Here is a 21350-nt window from a genome sequence, read left to right on the forward strand (position 1 = left end):
GTTGGAGATAATGGCATACTCACTTGGCATGCCCTACAAACTACCCCCAATGGGGACATTTGGGGTACAAGCAGACCTACCTCTGAGGTCACACTTCGTTTTCATTCATTGATTTTTGCTTTTAGAGCAAATGCTGTCATTTCTCAACAGGGGAAGCACAAGGGTAGGTAATCCAAAACAGGGATAATGCCCAAATAAATTCTGTCCAACTTCAAAATATGTTGTGTGAATTGGTTTTTCTAATTCTTTCTAGCACAGACTAGTATTAAAATAAGCTCACTTTCAGCAGGCTTTCTCCACCTGCAGGTAGGAGAAAAGGCATCCAAGAGTTTGTTAGGGGAACATGGGCCAGAGAAGCCCAGAACATTTGCCACAGATAATCCTGTTCCACACAATATCTGAGGGCTTAACTGCACCGCCCTTGCTGGGCCCTTCACGCACATTCAACAGAAGGGAGCAACTGATGGATGCTTATCTATTATTGCCTTTGTTCTTTTCAGGCAGACAAATTTCAGATGTACGTCACCTACTGTAAAAACAAGCCTGATTCCAACCAGCTGATCCTGGAGCATGCAGGCACCTTCTTTGATGTAAGCTATCGATTTTCCCTTCTTGAGCCACTGATGAGCCTGTGGAAATGTTTCTCTGCTTTGGGAAAATGGGTTTTTAGCCTTAATTCCTCCTTTCTTCTTTGGCCACCCAAACCTCTATCTCCTGGATAAAGCATGGAGAAAACCAGAAGCAGTGTTTGTCTTTTGTTTTACCCCATCCCAGCTCAAGCGCTGGGGTTTTAGACAGGCATATTTGCCCTCCATGCCTCGACACCAAACGGAACCAGCCATAAATCTCACATAGAGAGGGGACCGATGGCAACACAGGTGTTAAGATGCTGCATTCCCACATCCTAATACAGCTCCCTCAGATGCACGGGTTCTTAAAGTGCGGTCCCCAGAGCAGCCACATCAGCATCACCTGAGAACTTGTTAGAAATGTGTATTTTGGACCCTCCCCCGACCCAGGTCTGTTGAATCAGACTCTCTAGGGCTAAAGCCAGCAATCTGAGTCTTAGGAAGCCCTCCAGTGACTGGTGCCCATCAAGTTTGAGAGGCCCTGCTCAAATGCAATTGTTTCAACCTTGACTATACACCTGAATTACCTGGGAAGCTTTGTAAACGCTAATTCCTAGGTACCACCCCTGTAATTCGGGTATGATTGGCTTGGGTGTGGCCCGGACTTTGAGTTTTAAAAGTTTCCAGGTTAGAGTAAGTGTAGCTAGGGCTGAGCGCTCGTGCCGTCATGGAAGCCGCGCGAAGTCGGCCCTGGTATGTATGCCTTGTCGGATCCCTTACTTCAGAATGAGGATCCAATCCTCTGAGTGAATGATGGTATAAGTCTACGTAGTGCTGGTCCCCAGAGGGTGACCTGGTGGCTCTAAAGTGAACAGAATTAAATGTTGATGCAGGATACAAGGGAAGAACAAGAAGGAGAGAAGAAATGAGGTGGGGCGGCGGGGACAGGGAAGTTCAGTGAGATAAAGACTGTCGCAGTGATGGGCATTATGTCAGTCCTATCAGAAGTGACAGCAACTTGAAATTCAGAACTTTTTAATGTTCATCAATGTGTCTTTCTGCCTACTTGCTTTCATTTCTTCCATAAATATTTGAGTATTTATGGTAGAGAAGATGGTGTGCTAGGCCCCTGGGGAATACACACACATTTACACGTCACTCCCATACACAAGTCTACGAAATGAACCTCGGAGCATCCTTCTAGCCCGGTGCTGCCATAACAGAAATGGATTGCACAAGTATCTTGCTGCTCAGTGGAGGGATGACCCTTGAATGGGAGGAAGCCAGGCAAGAAAAGACATTCGTGACTTTTAGAAATGAAGTGTTAATATAGAAATGGTCCTGGATGTCCCACATTGGAATTTTTGAGGTTAGATTTGGTTAAAAACAGAATTTCAGAATCAGAATTTATTGGATATTGTATTGGACATTCCATGCCACTCTTAACCTTTGTTAATAGTGTATTTTCCATGAGATGCTTCTGGTCAATTATTCATCTACAATATCCAGAAGGGCCTTTGTGAAGTTTTGAACGCACTGTGTCCCGTCTTCCACTTAGCATTTTTCTGAACCTACACACCCTGTGCTCTGAGCAGGCCTCAGACTGTTCTGCATCCTCATCTTTGTTCCCAGTGCTTGGTCTGCCCCCATTGTGTGTGTTCATATGCACGCGCGCGCACACACACACACACACACACACACACACACACACATTCTTCAGAATTCTTTCTATCCTTTAAAGGTCAGACATTTCCTGCATGAATCCTTCCCCCTCTCTATGCACTTACTATACTTTGTATCTACCTTATAGCATTTGTAATAATTTGCCTTTTGGCAGGTCAACAAGTACCCTTCTATTGCATACACCTCCTCCCACCTCTGGCCCCTGAGGTTGTCTGGTGATTTGCCTGGTTCCTTTTGTACTAGTCATCGTGTCTGGGGCTAATCTGTAGTTTCCTTTAGTCCTATATTCATCATATCCCTGTTTCTAGCCAATTTCGACTGGTAGGTTAGATATACCCCAAATTTTGCACCCTATCCCCCCCCATTTCCAAGGCAGTGACCGATGAGCCTCTGCATTAGTTGGCAAGGCCACTGGAAACCAGAAAAACCACCCTCGAGGTAGGAGACCCTAGAGCTCAGCATAGAGGTGGGGAGGGAGAACAGTGAACTCCTGATTGTTCCCAGAGCTTCCCAGAACACATATTTGGGACTTTATTCCATTCCATCTGAAAGGGTTCCCTAAGTTCTACACAGAAAATATCTGCTCTAGGCCCTCCTTCTGTAAGAGAGACAAGCCCTTGATTAGGCTGTCTTCTTGTATCCATTATTGTAGAGAGTACACCCAAAATCAAAGTTCCAGAAAAAGGCACACATTTCACATGGAATTCACATTTCCAGAATTTTCTATCTCAGATGTGAGAGCTGAGAGGCTGTGATGTCTATGATGGCTATGAAGGACTAGTGAGCCCGGTTCTGCTGACCTAGCCCCCCGGGGACAGCGCCTTCTCACTGCCCCACATGCGGCCTTCCCACTTGGCAGAGAGGGAGGGCCGTCCAAGGTGTGCTCCTGCCCTCACTGTCTTGCCAAAGCCCCCAAGTAAACTCGCAATGCTCCTTGGCCCAAAGAGGGTCACACTGCCAGCTGTTTTGCCCATCCGTCTTGGATGAGCCCTGCTCTGATTGCACACCTCTGGAGAAGAGGCAAACGAGTGAGGACGTCGCTACTCTCTGGGATCGTTAGCAGGAATGCCGTAATTTTTCAAATTCTCTCTTCTTCACCTCCCTCCATGGCCAAAGAGCAAGTCTGTCTTGGGTAACTTCAAAACATTTCTTATATTCCTCCCAGAACTTTAGTCTCACTAACCCCAGCTTAGGGCAAGCCCATGTTACACACCTAGAGATAAGGATATATATATATACATAGCTTTAGATACAGATGGTAGGTACATTTAAAGTGAACAATTTAATGGTTTTAGTGTATTCACAGACAGGTACAGCCTTCTCCACAGTCAGTTCTAGAGCGTTTTCATCACCTCAATGAGCAACCCCACACCCTTTAACTAAAACCGCCGCCTTATCCTCCCACCTGTTCCTTAGCCCAGAGCTACCAATGATCCGTTTTCTCTCTCTGTAGATTTACCTATTCCAGGCATTTCATCAACATGGAATCATCTGTGTTATTTCGTGACTGACTTTTCTCACGTAGCGTAATGCTTTCAGGGCCCCGCTATGCTAAAGCACATCTCGGTCCTGCATTCCTTCTAACGGCCAGATAATACCCCCTCCTGGAGCTACCTCACATTATAGATTTCCATCCGTCAATTGATGGACATTTGGTTTGTATCCACTTCTTTACTCTCATCAATAACACCGCTACGAACATTCTAGGTGTTTGTATGGTCATAGGTTTTCATTTCTCTTGGGTATATACCTAGGAATAGAATTGCAGGATCACATGGCAACTCTGTGTTTGGCCACTTGGGATTTTTCAGTGACCTCCTGACTGGTGTCTCTGCCTCTAATTCCCAAACTCCATCCTTGCTAGTAGGCTTGTGTGACTGTCTCTAAAACAGTGCTTTCACCATGTTTTTCTTCTATTTAAGATCGGCAGTACTTTACCATTGAGAAGCTCACCACCAAATCCTGATTTTTTTCACCTAGCTCAACCCCTCCATCAATGACCTAAATATACTTGGCTTATCTAACTGTATCTTTCTTTTCTTTTTTTTTTTTTTTTCTGGACTCTAGGTGTGCATCCTCTGTGCCATTCTGCATGGTCCCCATTATCATCTACATCCACAATGGTTATTTCCTGTATATTTTTTAAATATGTTTTCCGTATATAAAATGCCATTTGCACTCCCCCCACTCCCCCGCCTATCTTCTAAACCTCAGCTGAAGACTATCTCTCCTAAACTATCCACGCCACCCCTGGGCCCAGTCGTTCCTCTCTGTTCTCCCAGGGAATATGTTCCCTCCCCTTTGTTGCTATTTTAAGTGGTTGAGTAGCCTCAGCCATCTAGGGTGTTAGGTTCTTGAGGCAAAGAGTCACGCTACCCTTCACACACCTACACCTTGGGAAGTGGAAGGTTATTTTGGAGGCAGGATAGAGAATGGATGAAAAAGAGGTTAGAGGCCCCAACAGCAGCTAGAGGCCATGCTTGTAGCCGGGGTGTGAATGGTGTGGAGCAGGACTTGTCACCAGGGATAACACAAGAAAAACAACAAACGATGACTCCCTGGTTGCCAGCTCGAGGGTCCTGAAGAACGAGGGCGGTGCCGTGGATCCCAGTGAAGACATTGTAGGGAATACCGAGGTGATTCCAAGCTGGGGGCGGGTTTAAGCTGAGGAGAAAGGAGATGGTAAAGGATATGTGCCCTTGTGCTATTTTAAGGAGATAAAGACTCAGGAGCCATCGGCCTAGACGTCCAAGCCCCACTCCCTGCCTCCCCTTGTTCTCATCATCCTACTAACCCCTGTGGTTGCCTCTGTTGCCTCTGCTCTGGGTTTATTCCCTCTTACTTCCCTTCACCACCTCTCCTTTATCCTTCTGTCTATTATTATCTCCTCACTTCCTTTTCCCACTTTTCTCCTTCCCCATTTCTTCATTTCCGTTTCTGTCACACATATCTAATTTCTCTCCCCCTTTGCCATCTCTCTTTTTCTCTATTTATGCACCAATCTTGGTCTCTCTTGTTTCTCTCCCCAACAGAGAACAGTTCCTCATAATTGTCTACCCTTTTTCCTTTTCTTCTCTCTTCTTGCCTTGCCTGCTTCCCCCCCCCCAAACACATACAGACACGCATGTGCACGCACGCACCCCTCTGTATGTAATGGTGCCCCTTGTCACCCCTGCAGGAGATTCAGCAGCGGCATGGTCTGGCCAACTCCATCTCTTCCTACCTAATCAAGCCCGTCCAGAGGATCACCAAGTACCAACTGCTTCTGAAGGTAATGCCCCTCCCTGCTGTGTCAGTCTCCCCCTCCCATACCACCCCCTTCCCATACCACCCACCAGGTCCAGGGAGTTCCTGCTTTGCCCAAGGATAGGAAAACTGACCCCTCAAGACTTCTCCTCTAGCCATAAACTCACACTGGCTCTGCTAGCTCCTAGACTGCATGACCGTGAAATTCTAGGTGCCAATTTGTTGGGGGACAGAAGAAACGTGAGCAGGAGCAAGGTGTGACTGTTTTCACACCTACCTGGCACTACACATTTGGAGCAGTTGCCACCCCAGGCACTGGCTGACACGTAGGGCCCCACTTGCCCTTCTGGCCCTGAGGCAGATTCCTCTTGGTGGCCCCTGCTTCCGGTAGGATCAGGGTTCAAGGTCTCAGGAGTAGAGCCCGTCTACATAGGCAGGAGAGGCCCAGAGTGGCACCTGCTATTGCCTTAATCTCTGTATTTGTCAAGACTATGAGGCTTTTGAGAGAAAACCCTCCAAGAGTGCAGATTAAAACACAATGGCACTCTTGTGTCTGGAGGATCCCATATGTTAGGTAAGGGTTCTTTTGGAACCAAGCAAAAGATTTGGATTTTCTCCAAAATATTTTCTTTAAAATTCAAATAATCAAATTACATAAAATACTAAGTAATTTGGGCTGATTCTTTTTAGGGAAGGATACACATGCCATCTGAAAATATGATATTTCCCCCCACAGAAAGCCTAGAAAATCAGTATTATAAGCAGTTATGTAATGCCTATGTATATTAATTCTCAAGGTATAAGAGTAGAGTTTTCTCTAAGTTTGAATATTTTGCTGGTGGCTCCGCAAGTGCAAAGCATGAAGGGATAGTGAGAGGCATGTTCTGGGGAGTTTAGTTCCAGAGAAAAGCTGCTGAAACTCAACTCATGTTTAGGGATGCTTGTAGAATCTCACATATTGTGGCTTCGCTAAGCCTGAAAAGCAATCTAGTGTCAAATCTAGGTTTCTGGTCACCCTGGAGTCTCCCTGTGTAGCGCGTGTGGTTCCATGAGGAGAAGGGTGGAACCACCAGCGACCCGTGCCCTGGACCTCTCCCCACTCTGGGTCAGGGCAGGGACTAGTTCCACCCATCCTCTTGGCCTCCGCCTTCAAAGGTCCTCTTTCCTTGTCTCCAAGAAGAGGCTTTTTGGGCTTCTGCTTCCAAGCGCTCGAGTCCTCCAGGCCTGCAAAGATGGCCTTAGAGAAGTAGCACAGGGCTTCGTGCCCTCGGCCTTGACAGAGGCCTTGTGTGAGGAGCAACAATGTGCAGAGCATCTTGTCTATTTGCACAGAATTGCTTTTGAAGATGTCATCTTTGTTTTTTTGAAGTTCCTTGTATAAAGACTCACAGAAATTCCCAGGAGACCTCAGAGTCGAATGTGGGGGTTCTCTCCAAAATCATTGGTGTACTCTCTACCTTTAAGTTACACGAGCTTTAGCTCCTTCTTTGCCTTTGACTATCAGATAATTAGCACTGAATCCCGTTACGACTACTACTGTGTTGTTACTAACCCAGATTTCTGTGTATGATTATTCCGTCCTTCCCTATCCCATCTCATGCTTGACCCTTTCAGTGATTTTTCTTGTACCAGAAGATTTGTTAAAATTCATTTTTGGTTATTAAATTTAAGTATCCCAAAGCCTTTTCAGGAATTAATGGGGTTGTAAATTAAGAAGCAAAACAAAACAGAAACTTGCACATCCACATCTCCAGTGCCTTAAATCAAGTAAGATGCAGAGAAATACAGCTTTTCACTTCTCCCTTTAAATTCCCAGGATGATTTTGTGACACAGATAAGAGAAGGACGTGGACGATGGCCAGGCTGCCCTGTGTTTTGCTTTAGGTGATGGAGGGATGGGCTCTGGGCCTTCATTTTGTAATTGGATGTTTTAGGAAGAGATGGCTGTGCAGGTAACTGAGAAGGGAAAAAATGAAGTAGTGGGAATTTGTGGAGAAGTTGTAAAATTATTGGGGGAAAAAAGACTTACTAAGGTAATTTGTGACCCTTACAAATGCTCCGGTAGCAGAGTACCTGCTGAGTAAAAGGAAAACAGTTTGCTGAGCTTTTACTATAAATAAATAATATGGGATTTATTTTCTCATTAAAGACAGCTTTATTACAAATATATTGATACTTAATTATTAGTATCCTCTAGGGTTCCCACTTTGGACGTTGCATGAAAATAAAAACTGTATGTCAATTGGTGTTCAATATTCTTCATGTAAATCTGCTATAGCTGTCCTTTTGGAGTCTAAATTAAATGTGGAACCTTCTCCTTCGTATCAGCTATAGCAAGGATCTGAGGAGAACTTACTGGCTTTGCTGGTTGATTGGTGGACTTGCCATATTGCTTTAGGCGGTTGAGCCAATGGGTATTTTGTTTTTGTTTTGTTTTGTTGTTCTTTTGCACACTGAAGCATATTTCTTCTTTATCTCTTATACTCCTGCCTAGAAATCCGTTTGAGGATGTATGAGAACAAGGTTGGGAGAATTAAAATTAGGAAAGGGATGGGGAGAATCGGAGAACTTCAGGTTGGCATAAGTAAATGCAACTTTCTGAGCAGTGATGCCGTTATAGTGGCTGGAGCCAAGGACAGAACTGAGTACTGATCAATTCCGCCTCCCAGACATGCTCGAGACAGTTCACCTCTCCTTTGGACACTCAAAGCTCCCTTCTCCATATGGGAATGTATACAAGATGACACAAAGGATTGGATTTTCATGTCAGATGCTCACTAATCAGATATCTTACCAAGTATAAGATTTTACGAATAATTTTAAGGATAAAAATAATCCCAAGGCAGAGATAAAACAGAGAGAAGTCCAGGACCACCAATAGCTCCAAGTCCTTTCTTGAAGCATCAGGATGTGCTGTGGCCCAGACTAACATACACGTTGTCTAAATGGTGTATGTGGTATCAGATCATTTACCCTGAACAGAGCCATTTTGGTTATGAGATATACTAACTTTTTACTTAGATAGTTGCATAGCATCTGTGATATTTTACAGGGAGCCATGCCTAAAACCTAAAGCCATAGATTCAGGTTTGTTTACCACAAGAAGTCTTAGGCCAGATATATCCTACTAGAAGCATTCTATAGATAAGGACTCTTCTGTTCGCTAGTACCATTAGTTTTTTTGCCAGAAGGTCTGACATTAATGTGCTTACAAGATTTGATCTGGTCACCTTCTGTATCTTACCCATCCACCTATCCCCTGTCTCCCCTTACCCCCTAGAAGGAGACAGTATGGGTTGCAGGTCTTTTGCTTAATTGTTTCCTTCCCAGTTTCAAAATGAGCAGAATTTATAATAACCCTCATAAGAAAAATGAAAGCCAACATTCCTCTGGCTTGGGCAAAGTCACTCCAAATGGCCCTTATAATTTTTAAGATAGTTGAAAATTCTCTTTTCTCCATCACTAGATACTATATGTCTTTTATGGAGATGACAATGACCTAGTCTTCAATGAGGAAATAAGAGAGGGCATGCTCTCGGAAGTCTCAGTGTGGTGGAGGTCATGGGGGACAGGGTTGGCATGGCGGATGCAGTATTAGATTTGGATTCTAGATTTAAGAGTCCAGAAGGACTAGTCCAGAATCCCATCCACTGGGCCCAGGTTAGGAACTCCTGATCTATATGATATAAAAATATTTTATAACTCTGAAACTCTTATAAACCTATAATGTCTATAACCCCAGGTTGCTCCCAGTATGGCGGAGCAATTAGGCAGCAGAGGTATGCAAATAAACATGGTGCCAGCAATAGGCATGCAGGGATATATGAGTGCTGGGCATTCTTTGCACACCTTTTATCTTCTCTTTGTGATTCCATAGATTCTGTTTGTTGTGTGCTTTGCCAGAGGTGTTCCCTTCTCCAGAAGGGTAATCAAGTGACCGAGAATGCCTTAGTTGCTGACTTACAGTGCCAGGCATTTGAGAGTCGGGTTGAAATTAGTTTACATTAGATTGAGCTGAGGAAGCTCAGTCGTGGAAAAAATTGTGATTGAATTCTTTGGAGATGATCCCCCACCCCACCCCACCCCACTTTCCTTATAGCTTAGACGAACCATTACAGAGAATGAAGCTGGTCTATAATCACCTTGATGCGTTAGGTGGTGGGAGGGTGGGGAAGCTGAGACAAATGGTTCTAATTATATCTGGACTTTTTTCCCAGGAACTTTTAACTTGCTGTGAAGAAGGGAAGGGGGAGCTCAAGGATGGCCTGGAGGTGATGCTCAGTGTCCCAAAGAAAGCCAATGATGCCATGCATGTCAGCATGCTGGAAGGTAGCTGTCTGTCCTCCCAGCCTCCTCGGGGCAGCCTCCTCCTTTCCTAAGACCAGGGAGCTTGTGTCATGGGAGGGAAGTGGCATGAAGTCAGACAAGGGGCAAGGCTGGAAGTGAGGAGAAATGGCAAGTGAGGACATAGGTCCTCAGGAGGTGTGAGAGGAGCTCCACGGGGGCCAGCTCGGCCAATACCTGCCTCCAGGAAGGACCAGGTAGGACCGGGCCTAAGTTGTTTCAGGTGCTTAGACAACTCACTGCGTGTGAGGTAGTCTAGCCCAGGCCATTATCCTTGCCATAAATGTACTAGAGCCCTGACTCACAGCAGTCTTGTTTGTCTGCATAACATTGGCATTGTGTTTGTCACCAGAATGAGTAGAAATCCTGCATGCATGTGCACACACCACACACACACACACACACACACACACACACACACATATGCCCCCAAGGACGTTATACCCTTTTTTTTTTCTATTGTAATAAAATACACATAACATAAAATTCACCATTTTAACCATTTTTAAGTGTACAGTTCAGTGGCTTTTGATACATTCACATTGCTGTGCAACCACCCTTATGCCCTTCCTAACAGGAGAGAAAAGTCCAGTCAGATAGACAGACCTGGACTTCCAAAGTACATTTAGTCCACTGGAACTGTGTTCTTGGGACCCAGAGACCTGGTAGGATGAGACTCCAATAAAGTGCTCTTACCACTGCAGGACAGATGTGCGGATCAGCCATGCTGGGGCAGAGTTGTTAGATGACTCAGCGTCCCATTCTAGCCTGGCAAACCAGGTGTTAAGGGCCCTAAGTGTCCTCTGTTGCAACTATGCAGACTTGTGGGCTGTTTTTCTCTACTGGGCTCCTTCTCCCATCATCAATTCCCCTACCACCTCCCCCACCCTCTATCTAAAAGACTTGGTCTGGTCTCACTACTTCCTGGGCCACCCTGAGCATAGGAAGCTCTAATTCTTTGTGCAGTGCCTAGTTGCCTTCTCCAGACTGAGCACTAACCATCTAAACATATTCCTGTTGCCACAATTTCTCCACCCATCTCCTTTCTGTTTGCACACAATCCTCCTCCCCACCCCTGGGTGTTCTCCTCTATAAGCAGCCTTCTCCTCCACCCTGTCCCTGACCTGTATTCTGAGTCCAGTTACTCCAAGTACCGTCTGCAGATTGGCAACAGCAACACCTAGAAGCTTGTCAGGAGAGCAAATTCCCAGGCTCCACCCCCACAGCTACCAAATCCCAGTCTCCTGGGAGCAGGGCTAGGTAGGAATCTGCGTTTTGACAAATCTGCAGGTGATTCTTATGCATAAAAAGTTGCAGAACCTCTGTTAAAATTTAAAGTGGAATAGATATAACTGTTGAGGTTTTATGCAGCACACTCTATAGGAGCCATCAAAGGGAAGAGTCCTAGGAATGGAATATAAGAAATAAAGCAATGGCAAATAAAGTGGAGTCGAGGGTCGCTCTATCCAGCAATACTCCACGCTTTGACTCGGTGGAAAGCTGTCGAGGAAGAAGGTGACATGGGGTTTGCCCTCGCAGGAGGTCCCAGGCCTTTGAGAAGATGCCACTAATACTGGTTATGTGTAGGAGACCTGGTTCTGGAAGGGGGATCTGCTTACTGTTCCCTGGAGCCATCTACTCAAGTATTCAGGAGTCTCAGGAATCAGCCGAGAGAGAGAAAACGTCTTGGGAAAGGAGGGCTCACGGTCAGGGAATCTTTTCCAAGGGGGCTGTGGAACATGGCACCCAAGTGGTGCTAGAGCAACTCCACAGGGTGGAAACGGGTGTCTTTCAGGGTTCGACGAGAACCTGGATGTTCAGGGGGAGCTGATTCTCCAGGATGCCTTCCAAGTGTGGGACCCAAAGTCGCTGATCCGGAAGGGGCGGGAGCGGCACTTGTTCCTCTTTGAGATCTCCTTGGTTTTTAGCAAGGAGATCAAGGACTCTTCAGGACACACGAAATATGTTTACAAGAACAAGCTACTGGTAGGTGGGGCAGGTGGGGTAAGACGAGTCTCCCTGTTGTCCTAGAGCCCTTGGGCAGGAAGGGCTCTTGAACGCTCAGCTCATCTCTCCCCTGGCGCCACACCAAAACCATCCTGGACAAATGAAAAGGCCTTCTATTTGCAAAGCTGCCCCCTTGCCTCCCACTTCTGCATTTTAGAGTTCACCGGTCTTCTTGCTGTCTGCTTTTAGCGCCTCCCTCTCCGCCCGCCCTCCCTGCCACCTGCTAATCTGGCAGGTGCCTGTAGGTCCTTTCATCCCCGGTAGATGAACGGAGCATCCAGTCTGTTGAAGTTTGATTGACAGAAGCCCCTCCCTCGGTCCTCTCCTCTGTGTTGCCTTTCCCTTCCCACCCCAGCCCTAAGCTCCCCACTGCCCTCCCCTTCCCCGCCTCTCACAGGCATTTCCTGTCTACAGACCTCAGAGCTGGGTGTGACGGAGCACGTAGAAGGTGATCCCTGCAAATTCGCCTTGTGGTCTGGGCGCACCCCCTCCTCAGACAATAAAACAGTGCTGAAAGTAAGTAGTGCTCTCCGCTGGGCGCCAGCGGGTAGCAGGAGGAGGGCAGAGGGCTGGGACGGATTATTCCTGAGAGCTGGGGCCTGGGGGACTCCACCGGGAAGGCCAACATCCCATGAGTGTTAAAATGCAAGGGCTGTCATGGAAGTAGACTAGGGATCTCAAAGACCAGTGGTCTCCTAAGCCCATCCCCTCGTGTGCACCTGAAAGGAGGGAGACAGGGAGTGGCCTACTGGGCCATTAATTTGGTCTGTCTGTCTGTCCCCTTCAAGGGCAGGAACAACTGACCTTTCAACGAAAGTACCTTGATTTGCTCCACATTCGTTCAGTACTTTTTCCTTGAACACCTTCCAAGTAGAAGGTGCTGCTCAGTGCTGCTCATAACTATGTATGAGAGATGGACCTTTTCGTCCAGAAACTTACATTTGAGAGCTCTAGGACATCACCCTAGCGTGGGAACTATGCTGATTGAAAGGAGTGCTAAGAAAGGGCCTTTCACCAGATGACAGCCGTAAGGAGTCGTTCCAGCTCTCCAGAGCGCACACAGCCTGGCCATTGAGGCTTGTGGTAACGTACGTCTAACCACGAAGGGGTCCTGCAGATGGAGCTCCCACCAGTCATTTGCTTATCGGGGTGGCTGCCACCAAGAAGAGGTGGTCCAACCCTGACAAATGCTTGACACTCCTTCACTCTGAATTGCCAGCCTAGCTGCTACCTGCCATGAGATCGAATTACCTGAAAAAAAAAAAAAAATCCCACAAAGGCAAATGGGATATTCGTGAAATGGTAGAAAGCCCTTCAATGAACGTGTTTACCAGGCGGAAAACCCAGCACTGACTTTCCATCAGCATAAACCTATTATGTATGTAGCCATACTAGGAGTTGGACGTGCTGACATGGATCTGTACCACTTGGTAAATAGCTACTGCCTTCAAATACCCCTTGCTACCCCTCCCAGTGCTCCCAGATCTCCCCAGCATCTAGCAACTGATGTGTTCATCTCTGGCCCAACAGGGGACCTCCACAAATGCTCCAGTCCCAGGGAAGATGTCAGTATTTTTTTTAACGATTTTTATATATTTGAGAGAGACAGCAAGCATGGTGGGGGTGGGGGTGGGGAGAGCAAAAGGAAGAGGGAGAAGGAGAAGCAGACCCCCTGTTGATGCAGGGCTTGATCCCGGGACCCTGAGATCATGACCTGAGCTGAAGGCAGATGCTCAACTGACTGAGCCACTCAGGCACCCAAGGGCAGATGTCAGTGTTGGTCAGTGACACATAGGGTATTAAATACTTTGAAAATCACGCCTGTACAGGTCTACACTGAGTTTTGAGGTCTTAGCCCTATTCTAAGAGTTGAAGGAGTGTGTCCCTGGGATTGAAGAGTCATACGTGTAAAGTGAGAAACAAGCTTGTCAGACATTTGATGTCCTTGAAAATAATGGGCTAAGCCTGCGGGAGGAGGATTGAGAACTGTTTTTGGCAGGGCAAAGGGAGATGGGGTGTTTATTCTTTCTCTCTGTGGCACTTCAGGCCTCCAACATAGAAACCAAGCAGGAGTGGATCAAGAACATTCGAGAAGTGATTCAAGAAAGGATCATTCACCTGAAAGGAGCTTTAAAGGAGCCAATTCAGCTCCCAAAAACACCAGCCAAACAGAGGAACAATAGTAAGAGGTAACCAGCATCTCTCCCCCAAGCACTGCTTCACATGCTCCGGGAGCGGGAGTGGGGTCGCCCTCTGCTCCCACAGGGGCGGGCGATGCGCTCTGCAGTTGGCACCCCCCTCTGTGAAGTCTTCTTTATGATGAGGAATCTCCTTTTTAAGCATCTCATAAGTTATTGTCAGTTAAATTGAGCACCTCCTATTTCACAGACACTGTTGGGTGCTCTAAGAAGAGAAGGGGAAGTGCATGATGAGCCCCTTCCCTCGACAACCATCCAACAGTTGTATCTCACATGTGGAACAGTTAGACAAGAAGAACCAGTGCCGTCTGTGGGGACAGTAAATGCTGTAAAAATTCATTGAGAAGGGACTTTAGATGAGCGCTAAGGAGTGTCCAGGGAACACTTCAACAGGAAGATAGGCCATGAGTGGATTGTTTAGACAGTAAAGATAATGGTGGGAGAATGGTGTGGTGGGGTTGTCACTGCAACCCTTCTGTAACCCTCGAGTCCTCACTTTCAATTATCTGAGATAATCAAGGTGATTGGGCAGAAGGGGACTGATTTTTGTATCCTCACCTCTCTGGGCCCTTCTGAATCCCAGTTGCCCTACCCTGGTGGAAGACTTCCTCAGTGTTTGTTTCTCAAGTCTCCATGTGACAGTCACCTACAATGACTCTTTTAGAGGGCATTTCAAAAGAAAGCATGTAAAAACCTCTTGGTGACCTTGAAAAAAAACAAACAAACAAACCAGAGTTCTGAGGCTGATGGTCCTTGGTAACAACAGGCTCGCCTCTCCTCCCCTATTCATGAATGGAGGAAATCCCAAAGAGCTAGTTGACCTTTTGGTGCCAACCAGGATACATGGACCTGATGACCTGCAGAGTAGCAGCATTAGTACAAAAGGAGGTGGTAGCCAAAAGAAGGGTATGACTAAGATAGGGAGAGATACCTCCATGGGGCAGAAGCCCCAAGACCTGCATGGCCAGGATGAGGTCACCTCTCAGTGCCGGAAGGACAAATTATGGCTGTATTGGAGGAGGGGTTATTTTTATTTCAGTTGCCCAATATCTAGAGTCCAGGGAAGGGTCGGGGTTAGTTTAGCACTAGAGAGAGGCCCTACTCAGGAAGCCCCTAATTTAATAGAGAAGATAGAGTAGAAATGTTAGAAGAATTCAATGTCCAGGAGCATGCAGGGAAGGATGGATATTCAGGTGAGGTGGGCTCAGGTGTTTCTCCGAAAGAGCCCCTTTTTCCTCCAGTAGTAGAGTCTGAACATCTGTAGAACACGAGATGGACATATCTTAGAAATGCCTCCCACCGTTTCTCCGTCATTGTCCTGAAATAAGAGAGTGAAAACCCTTGGCAGACTCTACAGAGAACAGTCAGGCTGTCTGTCATTTCATTAGCTTGGCTCCCAGGAGGTGGGGACAGAGTTGATGGAGGAATGAATTGGCTTGGAGAGCACCACTCCCACTCCTGGATGGGCTCCCCACATCCCCCAAAACTGGCTTCATCTGCAGTGGACCAGAAGGGCCCGCGACGGGCCAGAATGATGGGAAGCAGAAAGTACAGCCAACTCTCAACTGTATGCAAATGGTGGGGAACAGCGGCCCAGATATCTGAAACAGCAGATGATCTAAAAGTCCTTTATTCTTGGTTTTGAAATGCATCACATGATTTCATTTTACAGCAGATCTTCCTTCCTATGAATATGTGGCTTATATTATTAAAAATAAGTTGGCATTTCCCAACCCCACAAGTGGTGGTGAGAAAGCAGTTGCCAAGTGTTCTAGGTAGGAGAAGACCCTTTTTATGACCAGGAGAAACTGTGTATATATGTATGTATCACATGCGTGCCACATGCACCACACCTGTCCACATACAACAGACTGTAATTGTTTAGACTCTGTGAAGCAGCTTTGTATATGGGGCATTTTGCCCACGTAATGTCATCCTTAGGCAGCAAGTTCCTAATGCCATTACCTTCCCAAAAGCAGCATTAGGGATGGGACTTTCATAAGCCACCATGAGAAGAGCTGTCACTTTTTGTGCTAATTTATCCAAGTTCTGGTCCGCATCTCCTTTAGTTTTTCCTGACACTGACCATTCAGCCTCCACTAGTCCCCAGGCGCCTAATCCCCCTTGGTCCTGGCTATGGGTTCATTGCAGGATTTAGATGTAATTCTTAAGCTGAAGAATTGAAGGAATATGTGAGGGGGACAGCTATATGGTCCAGCGACCCAGGAAGGGCTCCAAATGCCAGGAGTGCACTCGAGATTATCTTGCCAGATGCTCAGGAGCACAGCTGACTCAAAAAGCTGCCATGCGGTCTGTGGTCTTTGAGATGGTGCCTTGGCCTTCTGTGTTGATAAAAAGTCATCATAACTAGGCACGAGATCAACAAGACCCAGTAAAATGAAGGAAATAATCCCTTCCTCCATACCCGGGAGTTGAGCTTCCAACATCAGCAACTTCCCAAAGATGATCTCTCCTGGAGGAAAGAACTCACATCATTTTCTTGAACAGGAGAAATACAAATAAAAAAAAAAATCTTACCAGCTCTGTTTATAGGCCAGCTATAAACTAACCCCCATCCTCTTTCAGCATGCAGAGAAACTATTTGAAAACATTGAACTCTGGGATTGTCAGCCATCCACCAGTCAGCTGAATAGAAGCATAGGTTCTAAGTAGGATGTACCTCTTCCACTGCCTATTATAGACCCATTCCCAGGGAAAATAATAAATAAATAAATCATCACCTCCTCTGTACCATGGGCCAGAGGAGGTGTGGAGGGGCCATTTTGCCATTTTGTGCTCAGTTATCAGCATAGGGATTGTGTGCTTTTTAAGTGCGAGGGGTAACATCTCTGAAAATCGTACAGGGCTGCTCCCTTTAGTGGGATAATTTTAGACAAATCCCTGCTAGAAAGTGCTGAGGCTCTGCTCTGACAGCCCAGCTGGAAATCCTTGTGTGCTCTAAACCCACAGTGGTTCCCCCCACCCCCACCCCTGTTTTTTTTTTCTCTTCTTCCTGCAGGGATGGAGTGGAGGATGTTGACAGCCAGGGGGATGGGAGCAGCCAGCCAGACACCATCTCCATCGCCTCTAGGACCTCTCAGAATACAGTGGACAGTGACAAGGTAGGACAGTATCCCAACCTTCCTTCCCCTAAGACTTCTTGTTGGCTTAACCACCCCTGGAGAATTGCCCCCAGAGGAATTTCTCCCACTACGGAGCCCAACCTCAGGAGCCAGTTGTCTCTTTGTGTCAGCCAAAGTGGAAAGATCAGGGCTGGAGGAGGTATGTCACAGTGTGGAGATGTTGTCTGAAAGGATAGAAGACCAGGTGGTCACCCAGACCTCTCTTGTCATGAGAGTTTAGCAGAAGTGATGAGGGTGTGGTAAGGGTGAAGGATGAGAGGGTCTGGGTCTCCTGTCCTCTGGAGATGCCCCGCCTGGGCTCTGCCTCCTGGGAAGCCCGACCTCAGGGGGCTGAGGCTGGGATAGTTTCCTGAGACCTTGTTTGCTCTGACTGGCTCATATCTATAATGATTGAATGGGCTCATCTAAAGTTAGACCAAGACCACTGATTTGGTAAATGACCACAGAGATGCTGGGTGGTAGGGCCCCTTCTCTGAAGGGGCTCCAGTGGAAAGGATGCCTTCCTCTGGCCAGAGTTCCGGGCTCAGTTTCCAAGGGGCAGAGAAGATCAAGAAGCGTGGAAAGCAGCTTGGAGGGATGTAGTAGTCTTGTGGGAAAGCCTGGTCACTTGGTCTCTTAGATTTTGGAGCAAGTAAGCAGAAGTTAGGAGCTCTGAAGGAGAGGACAAGAAAGAAGATTGTAGTGAAGACCCATTGTATTTGTTCAAGCCAGGGGAAGAAGTCAGCTGTCTACATTTGTAGCAGGGATGGAAGGATTTTTGTCTCCAACCCTACTCTCATGTGCTTACCTCAGGGTCAAAGAGGGTGAGGTGATCTTTTGCTGCATGTTAGTGATTTTATGAATGAAGGTATGGATTTCCAAAGACTATCTGGCCCTGCTCTATTAAAACCTAGTATGTTGGCCTAGCACGTCAGCCTCAGGCAGCAGGCTGTGTGTCCTTGCTTCATTTTTGTTTTCTATGTCACGGGGTTTTTTTTTGAAGATGATCTGCATTCATTAGGATTTTTCCTAATTTTTTTTCTTACTGGGGAAAAACAAAGACTGTGCCCCAGACCTTCCAAGATCATGGTGCTACATCACACTCTAGACTAGTATTCAAGAACATTCGGGGTCATTCTGTCTCACATCCTGCCTCCAAGTGTCTAAGCCATTTTTGACTAACTACCAGAGTGGATGGAAAATTGGTTTTTTTTTTTCCACTTGTCAAAACATACAAAGAAAACTATTCCTGTACTTTCTCCTCTGATCTGTTGTTTAGAAACGTAACCTAGAATATCCTGTGAATGAGTGCTTCTTTTTAAACAGTCAGTGGGTAGGAAGCAAAATGCAATGTTTCCCATGTTCAGAGAGAGCCTATTAGTTTCATGGTCTAGGGGATCCATCCCTTCCAGCTGCTACTCCATCTTCCCATAGCCCTGACTTAGACACAGACACCTGTGCCAGAGCCATTTGTCTTGTCTTTGGCTCCAGCCATTCCTTGTCTTCTGGCAAGATGAGTAAGGTTAGATTAGAACACTTCTGATGGCAGGCATGTCACTATTCATGAAGAATTCTGGTTACTTACATATTATTCTATAAATAAGGAAACTGTGGCCTGGAAAGTTTGGGTGACTCACCCAAGAAAATCCTAGTAGTTAGTGGAAAAGAAGGAACTAGAACCCAGATCATTCTGCTTCACTGTCATATCTTTCTCTCACTCTAAAGGTCAAGGCATGATACTCCCAATGCTAAGACTGACTCAGCTGGTCAGTCTTTCTGCACCATCCGCAAAAACATTAGTCACATATTCTTGAAAAAGCACCCACCACGTGCCGAGCTCTGTGCTGGATACTGTAGAGAGATGTGGGCTATTTGTTGAATGTGAATCCTTATTTGTGTAATTTCCGTCCGATGTGTGTCTCTCGAGCCAGGCTGTTAAGCCCTGATGAGGGCAGGGTTGTCTGTCTGCTTCAATGCTGTCCATGGCCCCGCAGCACACGCTGATGCTCAGGAAGCACTTGTGGAACGAATGAACAGAGGGAACATAGTCCCCGATCTCAGGAAATTCCAGTGTCAGGAGGCAGCTAAAACAGCCGGTCTGAAAGCAGCCAGAAATAGAAACACTGTATTTCTAAATATACTAAGGAAGCCTAGAAGTTTCCTTACCACCAAGCAGAAAGCATCAGTCAGCTGGAGACCTTGGCCTGTCAGGAACAGGAACCCCCAGCTCCCTTCTCGGGCCCTGGGAAACATGGGCAATGGGTCTGGAGATGATGAGAGATTCTGTGCTTTATACACGAAACCTGAAAAATCACCTAGAAATAGTCACACTTGCAGAATAAAACAGAGGGCCTGCTGTGGCTGCACACTGTAATTTAAAATGTTCTTGCTCGTCTGACACGGAAAAGTGATACCAGGACAGCCATGTGTCCTCTTCACCTACACTCCCCTTCATCGGGCAAACATTAAGTGGTATCATTGAGTCCATAGATGTTATCCACAGTGCTAAATCTTCCCCTGACTGTACCAGAAGATCAGGAGAAAGATCTCTGTTGGTTTCCAAGTGGTCAGGTGAACAGACTCTGAAGAACAAGGTCATAAAAATGGACCGATTCAGGTGAACCGAACGAACCATATTCAAGAGAGTGGCAAACAAGGACAGCTATGGGAGGGAATAGGGCAGAGTCACCTCACAGGAAGCAAGGTCATTTAACAATGGGTTTCTAGAAAAGACCCAATCCAGAGGAAATAGAACAGTGGCGCTGCTGTGCTGGGTAGACGAGGAAGATGTAACCATGAAAGAGCCATGACAGTCCAGCTTGAGAAGCTGTGGGACCCTCGGGCACCTCCCCAATCACCTCGTGTGTATTTTGTGTGCTGTGATGGGGTGGAAGGAGTTTGGACACACCCCGGCGCTTACCTTCTGTGTCCTGTTGTGTGAGTTACTATGCCTTAATTTCCCTGTCTGTAAGACAAATAAATACATTTACTTGGCACCCGTTAGACACTCAGTAAGGGTTAATTTCCCACCATTGTTCTGGGGGAAAACTAAAGGTCAGACACTCTGGGTAAGAGTCCCCAGTTATTTAACCAACTGTGAGGATCTACTTCTTGAGTTGAGTTCTGCTGTCTTCATTCCTTAGCCAACTGTCAGCAGGTTCTTTTCTATTCTACACCTGAAGGGATGTAGTTTCAACTCACCTGTCTGTAAACAGAGCAACTTTGCTCCTCTTTCCATTTGCTAGCCCTCAGAATCTAAGGCTTAGGCATTTGCTGTTAACAGTGGCTCAAGGGTTATTTTAGTGGTTGATGGATTATAATCCATTACCATCAGGTATTCATTTTAATCCTCAAGTTGCAGCATCTCGGGCCAGTGGCAACCCCTGAGCTTTAGATATTCAAAGATGGTTGTCTTGACTTCTCTCCTAATCTTCTGCTTAGAAATCCTCAGTTTCTCCAACTGTTCCTGTGTTCATGTACTTTCATACCCTCCCATATCCTGGTTGCCTTCCTCTGGATTTCCTTCAGGGTGGAACGATCTAACGTGGAGTGTCTGGAATGGTACAGAATGCTGCAGATGTGCTCTATCTAGTTCATACAAATTCAGCTTCTCGTTCTAGGGCTACAATGCCAAGTCTCCTCCCTGCGATGGTACGTGTGTCTAGTAGTGGTTTACAGTGTTGGCTCCTGAAAGCTCCATGCCTGTTTTCACAGACTGCCCTGGTTGCACAGTTGATTTAGTAACCCGAGTGTTGGTTTGTATCTATTAGATTTTCTCCTGTTTAGTTCCATTGCAGCATTCTAGTATATTTTGAATATAAATCATTTTGTCCAGCACGTCAGCGGGATCTCCCAGCATTAGATAAACATACCGTCTGTGGCTTCATCCAAATTCCTGCTAAAAAGACAAGCTTGAGGGCAGAAGACCAATGCCCAGCTCCTTTTCTCTATAGCAGAGCATCCAGGGTTGCTTACCTGCAGTCCTCCCATGATGAGGAATCCGTCTATTAGTCTTAGTTTTCATTAAATGCTGACAAAACCAGCATGAGTGCTTCAGTAAGTAGCATTAGTCACTTTCCCCCCAAGCTGGTTTGGTTTAACCATCAATGCGTCTGCACGGTTACAGTCTACCTCCCACCTGTCCCACGCAAAAAAAAAAGTGTTATTTCCATGAAGGCAAG

At 46.4% G+C, this 21350-nt stretch overlaps 1 protein-coding gene across 20 annotated transcripts in view; it reads left to right on the top strand.

Moving 5' to 3' along the window:
- KALRN (kalirin RhoGEF kinase) overlaps nt 1-21350 on the top strand; it is a 659950-nt gene that overhangs the window by 426346 nt on the left and 212254 nt on the right. For all 20 annotated transcript variants that reach the window (XM_035710078.2, XM_025474776.3, XM_049105377.1 and 17 more), the window contains 7 exons: nt 501-590; nt 5431-5523; nt 9716-9827; nt 11638-11828; nt 12264-12365; nt 13896-14038; nt 17067-17169. In XM_035710078.2, the coding sequence (XP_035565971.2) occupies nt 501-590; nt 5431-5523; nt 9716-9827; nt 11638-11828; nt 12264-12365; nt 13896-14038; nt 17067-17169 (834 nt within the window). The remainder of the gene's footprint in view (nt 1-500; nt 591-5430; nt 5524-9715; nt 9828-11637; nt 11829-12263; nt 12366-13895; nt 14039-17066; nt 17170-21350) is intronic.

This window comes from Canis lupus, chromosome 33 (assembly GCF_003254725.2).
Source record: "Canis lupus dingo isolate Sandy chromosome 33, ASM325472v2, whole genome shotgun sequence".
NCBI classification, from domain to species: Eukaryota; Metazoa; Chordata; class Mammalia; order Carnivora; family Canidae; genus Canis; species Canis lupus.